The sequence below is a fragment of the Brassica oleracea genome, chromosome C8 (assembly GCF_000695525.1).
Source record: "Brassica oleracea var. oleracea cultivar TO1000 chromosome C8, BOL, whole genome shotgun sequence".
Lineage (NCBI taxonomy): Eukaryota > Viridiplantae > Streptophyta > Magnoliopsida > Brassicales > Brassicaceae > Brassica > Brassica oleracea.
The window spans coordinates 19,208,435-19,223,069 of NC_027755.1; the positions used below are offsets into that span (position 1 = coordinate 19,208,435).

At 33.8% G+C, this 14,635-nt stretch overlaps 2 protein-coding genes across 6 annotated transcripts; both read right to left on the reverse strand.

Annotated features, from left to right (window-relative positions):
- Nucleotides 1–36: 36 nt before the first annotated feature.
- Nucleotides 37–3,976, reverse strand: LOC106312015 (CSC1-like protein At1g10090). 2 transcript variants are annotated; one of them, XM_013749380.1, is made up of 10 exons: nucleotides 3,837–3,976; nucleotides 2,842–3,371; nucleotides 2,504–2,567; nucleotides 2,211–2,420; nucleotides 1,791–1,979; nucleotides 1,414–1,712; nucleotides 1,080–1,356; nucleotides 735–1,010; nucleotides 429–662; nucleotides 37–345 (listed from the first exon to the last, which is right to left on the reverse strand). In XM_013749380.1, exons 2-10 carry the CDS (start codon nucleotides 3,267–3,269, stop codon nucleotides 37–39), a joined length of 2,286 nt encoding a protein of 761 aa, XP_013604834.1. In that variant the 5' UTR covers nucleotides 3,270–3,371; nucleotides 3,837–3,976. The 2 variants fall into 2 exon arrangements, with proteins under 2 accessions (XP_013604834.1, XP_013604835.1); XM_013749381.1 differs by having other exon boundaries at nucleotides 2,842–3,302; nucleotides 3,837–3,967.
- A 2,910-nt stretch (nucleotides 3,977–6,886) lies between these two features.
- Nucleotides 6,887–9,600, reverse strand: LOC106310175 (transcription factor bHLH74-like). Of its 4 annotated transcripts, XM_013747397.1 has the most exons (10): nucleotides 9,266–9,600; nucleotides 8,763–8,855; nucleotides 8,362–8,675; nucleotides 8,084–8,266; nucleotides 7,925–7,990; nucleotides 7,763–7,831; nucleotides 7,592–7,663; nucleotides 7,367–7,489; nucleotides 7,193–7,280; nucleotides 6,887–7,092 (listed from the first exon to the last, which is right to left on the reverse strand). In XM_013747397.1, the coding sequence occupies exons 2-10, from the start codon at nucleotides 8,782–8,784 to the stop codon at nucleotides 7,070–7,072; spliced, it is 960 nt and encodes a 319-aa protein (XP_013602851.1). In that variant the 5' UTR covers nucleotides 8,785–8,855; nucleotides 9,266–9,600; the 3' UTR covers nucleotides 6,887–7,069. The 4 variants fall into 4 exon arrangements, with proteins under 4 accessions (XP_013602851.1, XP_013602848.1, XP_013602850.1 ...); XM_013747394.1 differs by having other exon boundaries at nucleotides 8,362–8,855; XM_013747396.1 differs by lacking the exon at nucleotides 9,266–9,600 and adding an exon at nucleotides 9,179–9,200 and having other exon boundaries at nucleotides 8,362–8,855.
- Nucleotides 9,601–14,635: the final 5,035 nt, after the last annotated feature.

Genomic DNA, 14,635 nt, shown 5'->3' on the forward strand with positions numbered 1-14,635 from the left:
TTAGCAGAGCAGAACTGTACAATCCTTCAAAGTATCTTATGTTCGTTTATATATCTCAGCAAATCCTGGAGAATAACGATTTGGAGAGCCACCGGGACAAGACTTCACCTCAAGATCATGACTAGATTTACTTCTCTGAAACGCTTTTATCATTTCTGCTTCGAGATTCTCCGGCTTCAGCTGCTCGGAAGCTGGTAACTCCTGATCCGAGCAAGGAGGACTGCAACCAGCTTTGCTAGATTCTTGAGAACACAATGGTATCTGAGAGTAAGCAGCTTTCAAGTTGTTATGTAACTCTTCCATCTTTCCTGTGATCTCATCTGCTCTGTCCATAGCGATAAGAATCTGAAAAGAAACAAACTCACCCGTCAAGATCCCACGAGGATATGAAAAAAAAAAAAAAAGAGTAACTTCTTATATATACATACCTCGGCTGGATATTTCTGAAATATAGGAGCAAACCTCTGCCGGCAATACTCACTAAACAGAAGGGTGAGAAGAATCAAAGGAACGGTGAAACCTGAAGCAACCGTTGATAGCTTTAAACCGAAGAATCCTAAAGCTATAACTTGAGACAAGATCAGCGAAAAGATTGTAGTGTTGTGGAAGATAGGCCAGTACTGTCCCCCGCTTTCATACTTTGTAATATAGACGTTGATTATCTGCAAATAAACAAAATAAAAACATTTGAATTCTCTTGTCCATGTACAAAGAGAAAAGAGTTGCAAGTGTACCTGATTCTTATATATAAGATAGGCTAGAAAGAAGTAGATGAGCAGGAACGGTAGTATCAAAGGCGCTATGACAGAGTTGGTGAAACCGAGGAGACCGAACAAGAGCAGCCGGGGGATTTCAATATGGTAAGGGAACCTAAGTGTTTCATAAGATGCATCTTTGTTCTTGACAATAACTCTCGATATAAGGTTCCATATAAGACCCACAGGTTGTATGATCTCACATGCCAAACCAGCCCAACCAGACGTGAAACAGTAAGTCATGAAGAAGCCAGCCTGCATACACAGTCAAATGATTAGCCATATTCAAGAACAAAGCCACAAGAAGAGCGTGAGAGTGATTACCTGTGTTGGAACTGCTTTAGCAAGTTGTGCAGGCAAGTCCTTGACACTAGAGAAGATGCTCAACTGCCTGATCACAGAGCCTGATAGGATATTGACGAAGAACACATTCCAGATGGTGAAGTAGACAACTCTGATACATGCACTTCTCTTTCTCAGACTCCTGGAGATACATCCCTCCAAGGTTGAGAAGTACATCATCAATGGTGGAACGGTATAAAAGAATAGAACCAGTATCACACTTGGTAAGTACCCTGTGATCACCCGGTTCATAATATCCCTGCCATAAAGGATTTGATTAAATCAAAAATGATAATAAAATCAATTATACACTCACCTTTTCAAGAGGGGTCTTAGAAAGGGAAAGTTCTTGGATAGTGTCTTTAGTTGAGTCAACCCCTGAATGCCAGCAACAGGAAGAAGAAACACAAACATGAAGGCAACGGCACCAACAAGGGTTGCTATCTTCCGCATCCAAAGTTGGCGATAAGGTACTTTCAGGTTTTTCCAGTAGACATCATGAGGCTCTGGAGCCAAGTCTGCCACCCATAGCATAGGATTTGATGTTTGAAGAACCTCCGAAGCAACAAGAGCATCATAACGAGTCTTGAAAAACACAAAAGCAACGGGACGTTCCTGCAAAAATGAGCAGAAAAATTGTAAGCCTCCCCATACAGAGTTCACCTATCAAAGGTCAAAAGAGTAGTTTCTTACTTCCTCGGTCGTAGTCAGAGTCAACTCACCAAGCTCCAGTTTTTGAACACCGCCTGCCTCGTCAGAGAGGATTTTAAAAGAGTTTGTGGGTCCAGGTCCTGTACAAAAGTTGCATGACTTCAAACTAGGATTACAGCTTACATCAGGAGAAACATGTTTTATTGCCTGACGCATCTTCTCGGCATCATTCTGAGATAGAGAATTGATGATCAATATATTAGTAAAATCTAAAATGAACTCTGTTCTTCTCCAAAATAAATCACTGCCAACAGAGAACTAACAAGAAACTGATGTAATATCAAAAAAAAAATCCTCAATCTCATAAGCTACTCTAAATCTCTTGAATAAGCATATTCGTGGCGTCCAAGAAAACAAAACAAAAAGATAATAAAGCCAACAGAATAACACAAAAGGCATTACCAGCAGTCTCTGAATGATGCCATCACGGTAGACCATGAGGTGCGACAAATAGCTTCGTGCATAGTAATTTGTGAAGTATTCTCTCACAGTTTCGTTGTAAGATTGGTCAGGAGACTGAGGAACAGCACGCATAAGTACTGTAAAATGACTTGGCTTTGAGGAAGATGCAGCGATATATGCCAGCCTCTTTTTGGCTATGGTCTTATACTCCTAAAACACGTATTATAACAGAAGTGAGAGAGAGAGAGAACAAAACGATATGATGTACATGAACCAGGGAATGGGATCCTTACAAAGTAAAGAAGAGCACATGCCGCAGAGGATATGATGTACAGTGATAGACAATGTACCCAAAGCCTGGAAATAAATAAGAAAAGATTAAACTAGAATCAGCACTTTGCTTTCTTTTGTAAAGCACTTTACTTGCCCTGAGACGGTTTATTAAAGATTTCAGCTAAAATTTATTTTTGATAATTTTGGAGATCTAAAAGAAATTTTTGGGAGCTGTTTTTTTTTTCTATATAATTTTTCCAAAAATTTTGTGAGATTTAAAGCCAATGTTTCGTTAGGCTTTGACCATGACGGGCTCTGATAATATATGACAATACTAGTGGAGTTAAGGCAGCATTACCATCTTGAGCGTGGATTAAGGTTTTCAATAGTGAATATTGACAACGGCTCGAGATGAGCTTCCTTGTGCTCCATCATCGGTCCGTAATAGTTCACAGGCAGAACAAATGAAATGCAAACAACCGCAACGACTGAGAAGATACGAATGCTGCAAATGACCATCCTGATGAAGACCACAGCGTCGAGACCAGCAGCAGCCAACATCTCGTCCTCGGTAGTTTCCCAAGCCTTGACGAGCCAACTCGGAGAGGGAGCAAACCTCTCGTACCAACGAGGATCGTTGCGTTTAACTCTTCCACCGGAAAGCATCCGGCCAAAGTAGACGCAATAGTTGGAGGGCTGTTTCCTTAGGATGGAGTAAAGCGAGACAAGGACTACGCATATCCCGACGTTAATCCCAGCAGAGGTTAAGAGCGCTGAAACATCCATCTCTCACTTTGTTGTTCAGACTCTTGTCTTAAACTAAATAATGAAGGCAGAGAAGAACATAATCAGCTGCTCAGTAACAGCTTTTAAAGTCGTCTAAAAGATCTGTAAAGAAAAGGGAAAAAAGTTTGCAAGAATAAGAAAAAAAGACTTTCCAAATCCTAAGAGTTAACGCAAGTGGTAACGTTTGAACATTGAGATCTGGCAAGTATTAGTTGGCATTAAATGAATCTAAGCTATGATTTAAAGGCTGATCACAAGTAACCAATGACAAAGGATGAAACAAAATAGCATAAGAGTTCTAAAACGAAATCAAAATATCTAATTTAACTTCTTAAACCAATCGTCCTCTATAACTATTAACTAACCACCACAATTTCATATAACCAGAAAAAACAGGGGAATCCAATTACGTTATATGATTCCACAACAATCGAAACAAGAACGTGCACGGAACCAAAGCCCAGATTTTTATGAGAGATTCGATCACAATTCGCAGAGGTTAATCGAAATTGAGAATCTACCCAGAAGAAGGAACGAAAACGATAATTCGAGCAAACGATGGCTTACACGGAAGAAGAAGATGAACACTTTTTGCTTTGACTTGAGAGAATCAGAAACCTTAATAATTATTCGCAAGATTCACGATTTGCACCTTATACCCCATTTCCGCGGAGAATTCGCGTTCAAGTTCATCAATACCATTAAAAAGGATCATTCTCAAATTATATCCTTAATGAAAATAATAGTTTTCTCAAAAATACCCTTATTTTTACAAAGAATTAATAAAATTCATTAATGGCATTTAAGTCTTTTGGTTTTGGGCCTACAGATACAACTAAATGGATCTATAAATAATAGGCCTATATATATATTTAAAATATATATTAATTTTAAATTTAATATAAGTATAAATATATTATGAACAATAAATGAATTAAGAAACATGAAAATATTATTTTCTTAAATATACGTATCAATATTCAAAATAGATCATTTGAATATTATACATATTTTCAATACAAACCAAAATCGTATATCCTACACCATATATCATATACATATTTGAATATCATTTTTCAGTGTATAATGTCATTTTATACATAATATTAATATGGCAATTACGAGTGTTCAAGAATATTTTAAAAACTATCTTAAAATAAAATTTTAAATCTAAAATACAAACACAAACTTATAATAGGTTATTAATAACGAAAATAAACTAATATTGTCATATCAATAAGTTATTTTATATTATCATTTTTTATTTAGATAACATGATAAAATTTTATCAAATTCTAACGAATCACTAATTTATGTAATATTAATAAATATATGAGTAATTTAATCAATTTTTTAAAAAAGTACTATAAGATATTTTGTTATCGGATCAATAGTATCAGATCGCGGGTTAATAGTGAGTTTTTAGGTTTTTACCGGGTTATATCGGATTTTTAATTAACAAATTTTTCATTAAATCCGAACAGGATTATATACAATGTATCGGGTCTATAGGTTCAAACATGAATCTAGGTCAGATATGAAAACAAATTTTAAAACTCAAACATTATTATAGAACAGCTACCATATTTCGAACAAATACCATATTTTGAAGAGAAAAAAAACAAATGATAAAAACCTAAAAACTCAATTGTTATGGTTCGAAATGAAAAATAATGGTAATTTGTAAATCAGTTTTCGATTAATAAATGAAAAACAAACAAACCCGCGTTTTCTAAGCGCGGGTCAAAATCTAGTATGCCATTATAATCTACCAAAAAAAAAAAAAATCAAATATTTAAAACTTTTCCCCTTTTTTGTTTAGAAAGAATAATAAAAAAACTTATTAAACAAAAAAAAAGTCAGATAATTATTAGGTGAGGATTTGTCATTTACGGAAAAAAAAAATCATAAACCCAACCAAAAAAGTCAGATAAACTTTCATACATGCTAATAAAATCTACAATATTCAAATACTAACAACTTCCTTTTTTACAATTAAAAAAAACAACTTTTCCTTTTCTTTGTCACAAAAAAAAACTTATTAAACAAAAAGAAAGTTGAAAAAAAGAAAGATAATTATTAGGTGAGCAATGAGCATTATCATTTACGGAAGAAAAAAAATCATAAAGCCAACAAAAAAAAACGATAAATAATATTAGGCGACAAATCCCACGTTGTGTGTGGTGTAAATGTGGAAGGTGCCAGATCAAATGACGTGGCGATATCGCAATGGTGGACACTGTCTCTACGTCGCCAAAGTCTTACTTAACCGGTGATTACGACTACCATGTCGGCTACTTTATGAATGTTCGATCGTATATATCCGATACGATTATGACACGTGACATTCTACAGCGACGGTTAAAACCGTTTTTTTGCCCGGGAAAGTATTTTAGAGTCTTGGACAAAAAAAAGGGTATTTATAGAGTAGGGTCGCATATCTAACTAACCCTTGTATTTTTCGCGTGGTGCGAGTGTGTGAGACCCATGACAAGGACCATACAGATTATTAAATGTTCCATTTAACTATAGTTGGACTTGGAGAACATGATTTTTTTGCCGTATGCATTGCATATAACATGTGTTTATGCCGTGTGCATATATATAACCGGTTTGCTTAGTTGGAACACTGAGACCAGTATGGTGAGATTGAGATTTTTTCTTAATGATATAGTCTACAAAGAAATTAAAATTTAGCTGATCAAAAGAAAATAGTACAGTGCCTTTTGATTTAAAACCTTAGTAAATACTTCTTGGTTTATGGTATTTCTTGGGAATCACTCAAGGTTTTAAGTGTTGCAACCTTAGAACAACTCACAATAAAGTTTTCAACTCAAGTATTAGTATATGTATCTATAAAATTAGTATTTAAATATAGGCATCTCAAAATTATGGGAAACTCAACCCAAAGTATTTATTTGAGATATTATTGGATTTTAATTTATAAAATTTATATTTTTAATGGTTTGTTAATTTTGGGTTAGATATTCTTAATCAGGGTGCTCTTATAGCCGATGTGGTAGTCCAACAATTACTCTGTGTATAATGCCTACTTGCTGGCTATGTAGTAGGTCTAATCGGTGTTTTCTATTTGTTTCTTTACGTTTTTGTTTGTAAAAAATGTATTGGAAACCAACGCGGTTGGCCTAGTGGTAGTTGAGGAAGAAAATCCAATACGCTTCCCGCAGGTTCGACTCGCGTTGGTCACCCGGGCCCTCCCTGCTAATTCCTGGGGAGGAAATTATGTGGCTGCTGCGGGTCTCGTGGGATTAGTCGGTTGAACTCGGTCGCCGGATCCCCACGGTTAACAAAAAAAAAAAAAAAAAATGTATTGGAAAGATTGCTATCCTAAATGGCTATAAATGAGAAACTGCAACTAGCAAAAAAACTAAAAAATGTAAGAGAAGAATACGTTTCTATTTTTCAGAAACAAACAAATAGAATGATAAAGATATATTTTGTCATTTACTACTAAGCAACATGAGTGCAAACACCTGGATAACGTACTCTATATTCTACAACCTCAACCTATAATGTCATTTTAGTAATTGCAATCTTCGTTGAGAAAACTTTGATATTCACTTCGATAATGTTAAACTATGTATTCTGATTCCATATTTAATAAATCCATTCTTCGTTGAGAAAACAAAAACAAAAACAAAGAATCCAAATCATTCTGGTTTTGTAGAAAAAAAAATAATAACAAGGAAGAACATATATGTTACTTCGGACCAAAGCCTATACAAACTCTACCACTCACTCTCTCTTTCTAATTATCTTTTAACTCATCCTTGGAAGTACTAGAGCTCTGGTTTCAAACGACCTAAGATAACAAGAAAATATTAAAAAAAAAGTCAAAAACAAAAACAAAAGAAGGAAGAGACAGAGAGGTGAGACAAGCTAGCTGGTGCAGCTTTAGTTACCATTATTAGGTGAGAAACTAGACATAGTCGATGGGTTTGAGACGAACCCCATTTGGTAGAGGCTCTGTAGTTCACTCTCTAGTGTTGTCTGCACGATTACATATAGAAGAAATGTGTAAGAGAATTAAAAATGGTGCCAAAAAAACATGATATGTTGTTTCTACTGTTGCTTGCCTGATGTAATGGGTTGTATTGTGGATTTGTGGTGGTAGGAACGTTCGGTATCGTCCCTTGAAAACCACTGAAAGGATTCAGCCCCAGCGTAGGAGTACTACTTACATCTCTTGATTGCATAAGCTGAACGGAGAAAATGCAGCTTTATTAGTACTGATTCATAACTCCCAAAGTACTATTACTTATTTCATTGTCAAGTTTTGAGAGAGATTTCAATCTTCATACATCTTTGGCAAGAATCCTGTCTATGTCAATGTTGAGTTCTGGATTCACCGTGGCGAGTTTCATAGACAAAAACTGAGGAAAAAAAATCAGAAGGAGAGCCTCTTTCAGACCATACACAAGCAAACTAACTTGAACGTTTCAAGAATCTTGCGTTGTTGGGATGATTCTTACCTCAACTTGTTGTTGCAATGACTGAACATAGTTGATGATCTCATCGAGCATAACCGCTTTCCCAGTGATCTAGTTGAACAAAGTATCAACAACAAAGACTTCCATCAAAATTTTATTCAGAAATCAAAGAAAGTTAAAAGCCACCTCTTATAAGTACAATACCTTGTTGCATCCTGGAACAAGCTCTTGAAGCAGTCTCATCCTTTCACTGATCTTTTCTCTTCTAACCTTAAAAGAACAAACAAAAAAACAGCAAAACTTCTCAGAACCAGTTGTTGGCAGGAAAAAAAAAGTTCCAGTAATCAAATGATATGTTATTACCCTCTCTGCAAGACTGTGACTATTAGTAGCTTGACCTCTTCTTGCCCTCATATGAATGTAGTTTTTTTCTGGTGCTTCTTCGCTCTGTGAGCTCTCCTTCTCTTTACTCTGATCATTTTTGTGTTTCTTCTGGCTCTGATCACTTCCCCTTTGAGGTTCTTCTAGAAACTCCTCCACAGCTTTCTGCCAATGTAACAAGAGTCACTTGTTTCAGCACAAACCACATCACAAGAAGACTGACCAAACCTTGAATCTTAATGCTACCAAACCAAACCTACCTTGTTCCTTTGTGATGATTCGGCTTCGAGTTGCCTTCTTTTTCTAGATGGAGAAGCACCAAGAACAACATCATCTGAAACCTGATGTGACTCTCCAGCTCTGATCAATCTTCCAACACTTTCCCCTTTCTTGTCTGAACCAAGAACCGGACCACCACCTACACAATCACCAAAAGGAAGTAGACTGGGAGGCATGTCTGGATAACCAGAACCGGTCTGGTAATGAGGGAAGCAACTCATCCCTGGATTGTCCATCACCATTGAAGTGTAATGTGAGCTTGAGAAGCCACCACCACTGACAACTGGATCCCAATCTACAGAAGAGAAGAAATGATCTGTTGATGTAACTCCAACTCTAGAGACCCCACTCTCATCATCTACATGTTTAAACTTCATCTCACCTTCATTATTCTCACCACCCATTCCTCTGATTCAACCCTCAGAACTTGGTTTGGTGTACTTTGCAAGACTTGACAAGGGAACTTAAAACCAGTCTGTAGATTTATACAGTGGGAAAGAAAAGCAAAACAAATCAAGAGAGCATCAAACCTAATGTAGCAGAAGAGAAGTCAAGAGGAGAATAAAGAGAACAATCGATTTATTATAGGCAAAAAAAGCTGAGAACATTCAGAGCATAAAGTGGTAACAAGCAATGGATTTAGCTAACTTACAGCTCAGAGGAGCTTAACAAATAGGAAAAAGTAGATTCGCTTTTAAAGAGTGTGAGAGAGCAAAGTCACAGACAAGAAGCCAGATGAATGTAAGCTTGTGAGATCAGAGGGTCAATAATTTTGAATTTAAAATGAAGGCAACTTACACAACCCCATTGGACAGCATCAAGTTGTTAGGATCAGAGTGCAATAATTAGAGAATTAATAAATGGAAGGAAACTATAGAGACAAACCTTGTTTGAGATACTCCAAGATTGTGGTGCCCTTAGAAAGAGTACAAAACAAGAATCAAACTGTTCAGTGGGAGCTTTTACATTTTACAGTAAACCTAAACAAGATAAGAGATGGTACAACTCAATAGAATGGGTATCAAATGCTGTTTTTGCTTGTATTAGGGAGAATGAAGAATTTAAAGGGGAACAATATATAGGGGGAACAATAAAAATTGAAATAAATGAGAGATTCACAAGATGGGTACTTGAACAAACAACAAAGCAAGCATCAAGTTCCAAACTTTATAGCATCAAAGAAACATTAATAATAATTGTGTTTAAAGACAATAAAAGACCTAGAGAAAGAGAAAGCTGCTGAAGTCTAACACTGACAGAGGAGACATAATATGATTATTAAAACAAAAGACAGAACAACTACTGCCACAACTGCTTTTATTTGCTCTTTTCTTTTTCCATTATTACACAACCTAATCTACCTCTTTAGCTTGTCTGTCTTACTTTTTTTTTAATCTTTTTCTTGATAGATACATGTCTTAACTTTTACAGTCATTTTCAGTTTGGGTTTTTCAGTACTAATTATCTCAAAGTCTCATTGTACAAGCAAGAGGTTCTTCTCTTCATGCCCAAGCTTTGCTTTGAAGATTTTACTCTATGACATGTGCTTTAGAATATTATAACATATAAGTATACATACATGCATTTATATAGGATATATGATTACGTGTGTATGTGTAAGATAATATTATTTTTACTGACAGAAATTGCCAACTATATATTCTAACAGAAGACTCTTTGCTGTGCACACTCATATTTTTGTTCCGAGTGCCAACTACCATCTTTTAGAATAATTTTCCGGTCAGCTTTTCTACCAGCCGCGTGATTAAACCACTACGTTTTGATCTCATCTCTACGCCGTTGGATCCATGCAACATATTCTTATTCTTTTAATTTCTATTTTCCTTTCTCCGCTATTAACACACGTATATATTATATATATAAGGTTTATATATTTTCTTTTTGAAAGTCATTGTGCTGCATTCCTCAAAATTGAACGGTAGTTTGAAATTTTCTACAGTAAATGGAATATGGCACGAGGGACATATTGTTCTGTTTTTGTAAAATATTACTACCAATATTGCAACTTGAGAAAGGAAAACAAATACAGTAAAACCTTTATAAATTAACGATGTCGGTACTTTGAAATTTTATTAATTAATAGAGATATTAATTTACAAAAGTTTTCTTATTTAGAATTCTTATTTTAAGATATATATTTATTGTAAGCTAAGAAAAATATTTGATTTTAGTGTATAGACATTAATTGTTAGTTTTTGATATTTATATTAATTTTATTATATTATTTAGTGTATTTAATATATATTGCATATATTATAAATGTAGTTTTAGATATAATATTACTAAATCTCATAAAAATATATTAAGTGTTAAAAATATAAAGATAATTCCATTGTAAATATAAAAAAACAATATAATAATAGGTTCTTACTTATATAAAATATGTATAGATATTAATTATTAATTTAGAATTTTAATGGGACCATTTATTTACATAAATTGTTTTTAAAATATATTATCTTATTATTTTATCGATTTTTGTCAAATTTTGAACCGGTCCAAGTTGGGACCGGCAAAATTTATTAATTTATACTCCCTCTGTTTCTAAATGTAAGTAGTTTTAGCAAAAAAAGTTTGTTTCACAATATAAGTAGTTTACATATTTCAATGCATCTTTTTCATATATTGGATATTGTGTGACCACTGAAATAATATTAGGTTTTTAATAATTGGTTGAATTAATTGGTTATATGATATATTCTTTTAAATAACAATTTTCTAAATATTCTTGTTTTTGCAAAACTATTTATAATTAAAAACGGAAAGAGTAAAGATTATTAATTTATAGAATATTAATTTATAGAGATTTTATCGGATCTTTATTGAAATTGCAGCTATGAATTTACAGTGCGTAAAGTTTATCGAGGATCCTAAAATCTAGGTGAAACTATTTGGCTGTGCAAGATATCATTTTCCAAAAACAAGAAAAGCTAAACTGAGAAGACTTTTGACAACTTTTAAAGATTTAGTTGTCTTCTTTTCTAGAGTTTTTTTTTTTTTTAACTTATCTTTTCTAGAGTTACTAATACTCATTGAGATCATAACGAGTCCAGCTAAACTAAACAGTTGCCTTGAACCCGTCTCTCTAGCTAATGTTCCGTGATTGTTATCAGATATAGTACTAATAATAATTTTGTTAAACAAATTAATCCTAGATTAGTACCAAAAAAACATACTGTATAATATATCAGTGTCAGAGCAGGAAACATAAGGAATAAAAGGGAATCTAATCTACAATTTATTCGAAATAAACTAAATGTATAAAGTCGAGCTACAGCTGTGTTACAACTTACAAGACGTGGACACACTAGAGTCTCGTACTAGTTATAGGGCATGGGACAACTAACCCCCAACAACCATAATCATGGTCAAACTTTAAAAGTATTTGGTCAAACCAACAATCATACTCCCTCCGTTCTTTAATGATAGACGTTTTAGAAAAAAAATTTGTTTCACAAAGATATATTTTTTTGTGTTTTCTATGAAAAAATTGTAAAATTTAAAAAAATTAATTGACTTTATTGAATACTATTGGTTAAAAATTACTGAAAATTGAAAATTACAAAAAACAATATATTTATTATGGTAGTTTATTGTGTTTTCTTAATATGTTTGAAAATATTAAAAAGTCTATTTTTGTGGAACGAAGGAAGTAGTCGCTAATTAGCTGTAACTTGTTTATATAAAAGTGAGAGGCCTCTCGTGTCTGCTAGATGCGGCTGTCTATACATGTGTCTTGTTCCAAAAGCTATATTTATATTGATTTTTTCTACAATTAACATGATAATTGAAAGAGATAATTAATTAAGTAAAACTAGTGATGCTTTGGTATTTTCATATTAAAATCTATTTCCAAATTTATGAAAAAATTGTATTTTCTTTCAAACTTCTATAAACATTTGGAATATTGTTTATCGAATTATATTTCACAGCTACAAAACAATGTTGGAGTATGTCACTACTTAACATATTTTGTTCGTAATAAATCAACCAGATATGTGTATGTACCCTTGTAAGAGGCATGTATTTACAAATGTACTAGGAGTACTACTTAGGTTGGAAAATTAAATTATTTATTCAACTTGTAAATGCTGCTCATCATTGCAAACAAGGTAAGAGAATTAAGATCCAACCAAATTATGATAAGCGAGACTTGCACAGACTTGCACAACCAAATTAAGAAACGATGTAAGTTCTTTGAAAAAAAACGTTTTCTCTCTCTTCTCCGTTCTCTATCTAAATCTTTCACGGAGGAGATGATGAGAAAACTCAATCTCTCTTTTATTGTCTGATCATCTTGATCAGATCCTTTGAGAGAAAAAGCGAGGGAGTTCATCCCTTTATCTCACTGGTTTCTACTTTCGGTGAAGGTTTCCCGAGGTTCGGGCTTTTGGTTCCAGCATATAGTGGTTCCTACAACACGATATGGCTGGCTTATTGACTCCGGCGATTCACTTTTCACTCTAGTGATGTCGGCTGGAACCAGGGTAGCGATTTTGAATGGTTTACGGTTAAGATCTGAAGCGGTAGAAGTTTCTGCCTTGTGTTCGGTGGTTTGGCTCCTGGAAGAGATCTCGATTTAGATCGATTGAAGCTATCTGAAGAACGAACACAAAGGTATGTGTCACAGACGATGAATTTCCCTTACCTTCCAACATAGTCGTTGGAGGTTCCTTTCGTCGTGGTGGTCCCGGGTGATTCCGGTGGTTTCGAGAAGTTTAGTCCGATGGAGACGTCGGGCGGTGAAGAAAATGGGAAGTTAGCTGTGTTTCCCGGCGAGGTTCCGGCGAAACGATTCGTGTCTCTCCGGAGGAGGAGAATACGAAGGGAGTTAATGACACGTGTTGCCTCGTTGTTGAGGTTCTAACACCTGTCTTTCGACGTGTTAGGTTTTCGGTGAAGCCCGGATGGGCCTTCGTTTTGGGCTTTTCCTTATGTTTTTTCTTTGTTTTAGTTTTTTCGGTTGGGCCTTGGTCTTGTTCTGTATGGACTTTGCTTTCTGGACTTTGTCCATAAATAATAATACTCAGATGGACTTGCACACAACTCATTCTACTTAATATTTTCAAATTATATATGAATTTTATACAAGATATTTCTTATTAATAAATTATTTTAAAACAGTTTAAAAACAATTTTAACCGATAATATCATATGACATACATGTTAAACAGTCAATGTATCATTGTTCAGTATAATCTCAGATAAAGTCCTCACATCAAGTTTTATCACTAGACTGTCAAGTTACATACCACATCTTGATCGTAGATGTGCATAGTTGTCTTATTACCGATTAGCCAATGTACGGATATAATACTTCCTCCGTTCTTAAAAGATTCATATTTTAGGAAAAAAAATTTTGTTTCAAAAAGATACATATTTTATACTCTTCTATTTCATATTAAGTGTCGTTTTGGGTCTGTGTACACGGATTAAGAAAACAATTAATTTTGTAAATTTCCTATATAAAAACACAATTACCAATACACCTAACCATATTTCAACCAATAGAAAAATAAATTACTGAATAAAACTAATAAATTTTGCATTGAAAATCGAAAACGACACTTATTTTGTAACGAAAAAAATTTTCTACAACGACACTTATTCATAAACGAATGGAGTATTTTCTATGTAATTTTTGTCAACTAATAATGAAAAATTGTGAAGTTCAAGAATATTAATTGAATTTCTTAAAATTTTATTGGTTTTAAAATATAGAAAATATCAATTACAAAAAATTTTTAATATATTTTATTAAAAAGTGTGAAAATTTTAAAACGTAGATTTTTTAGAAACTAAAGGACTGCTGCTTAAATCTCTGTTCATGTGCTGTAAAAGAACTAAGAGTAATGACACACGTGGAAAGTGAGTAAAGGAATGATTAAGAAACCTTAATGGAGTTGGTTGAATTAAAGGAAAAAATTCCTTATCCCCTATATATTAATTGAGAAGCATTTGAAAAATTAGAACCTTAATTTTGTATTAATTAAAAAAAACCACAAATCCTAGGTGGCACTCTAAATGCCTTCTAAATTTCATTTCAAAGAATTCTAGAGCATCTAATATAAATTATAGTTTAATCTAATGGTGTCACATTATTCCATAATTATATAACACTAGAGAAATTATATTAACCTAAAATATAGGAAGTGTGTATTCTTTCCTTAAATAAAAGCTACGGAATTACCTAATATGATTTACATATATATGGCAATTAATGATTATGAATAA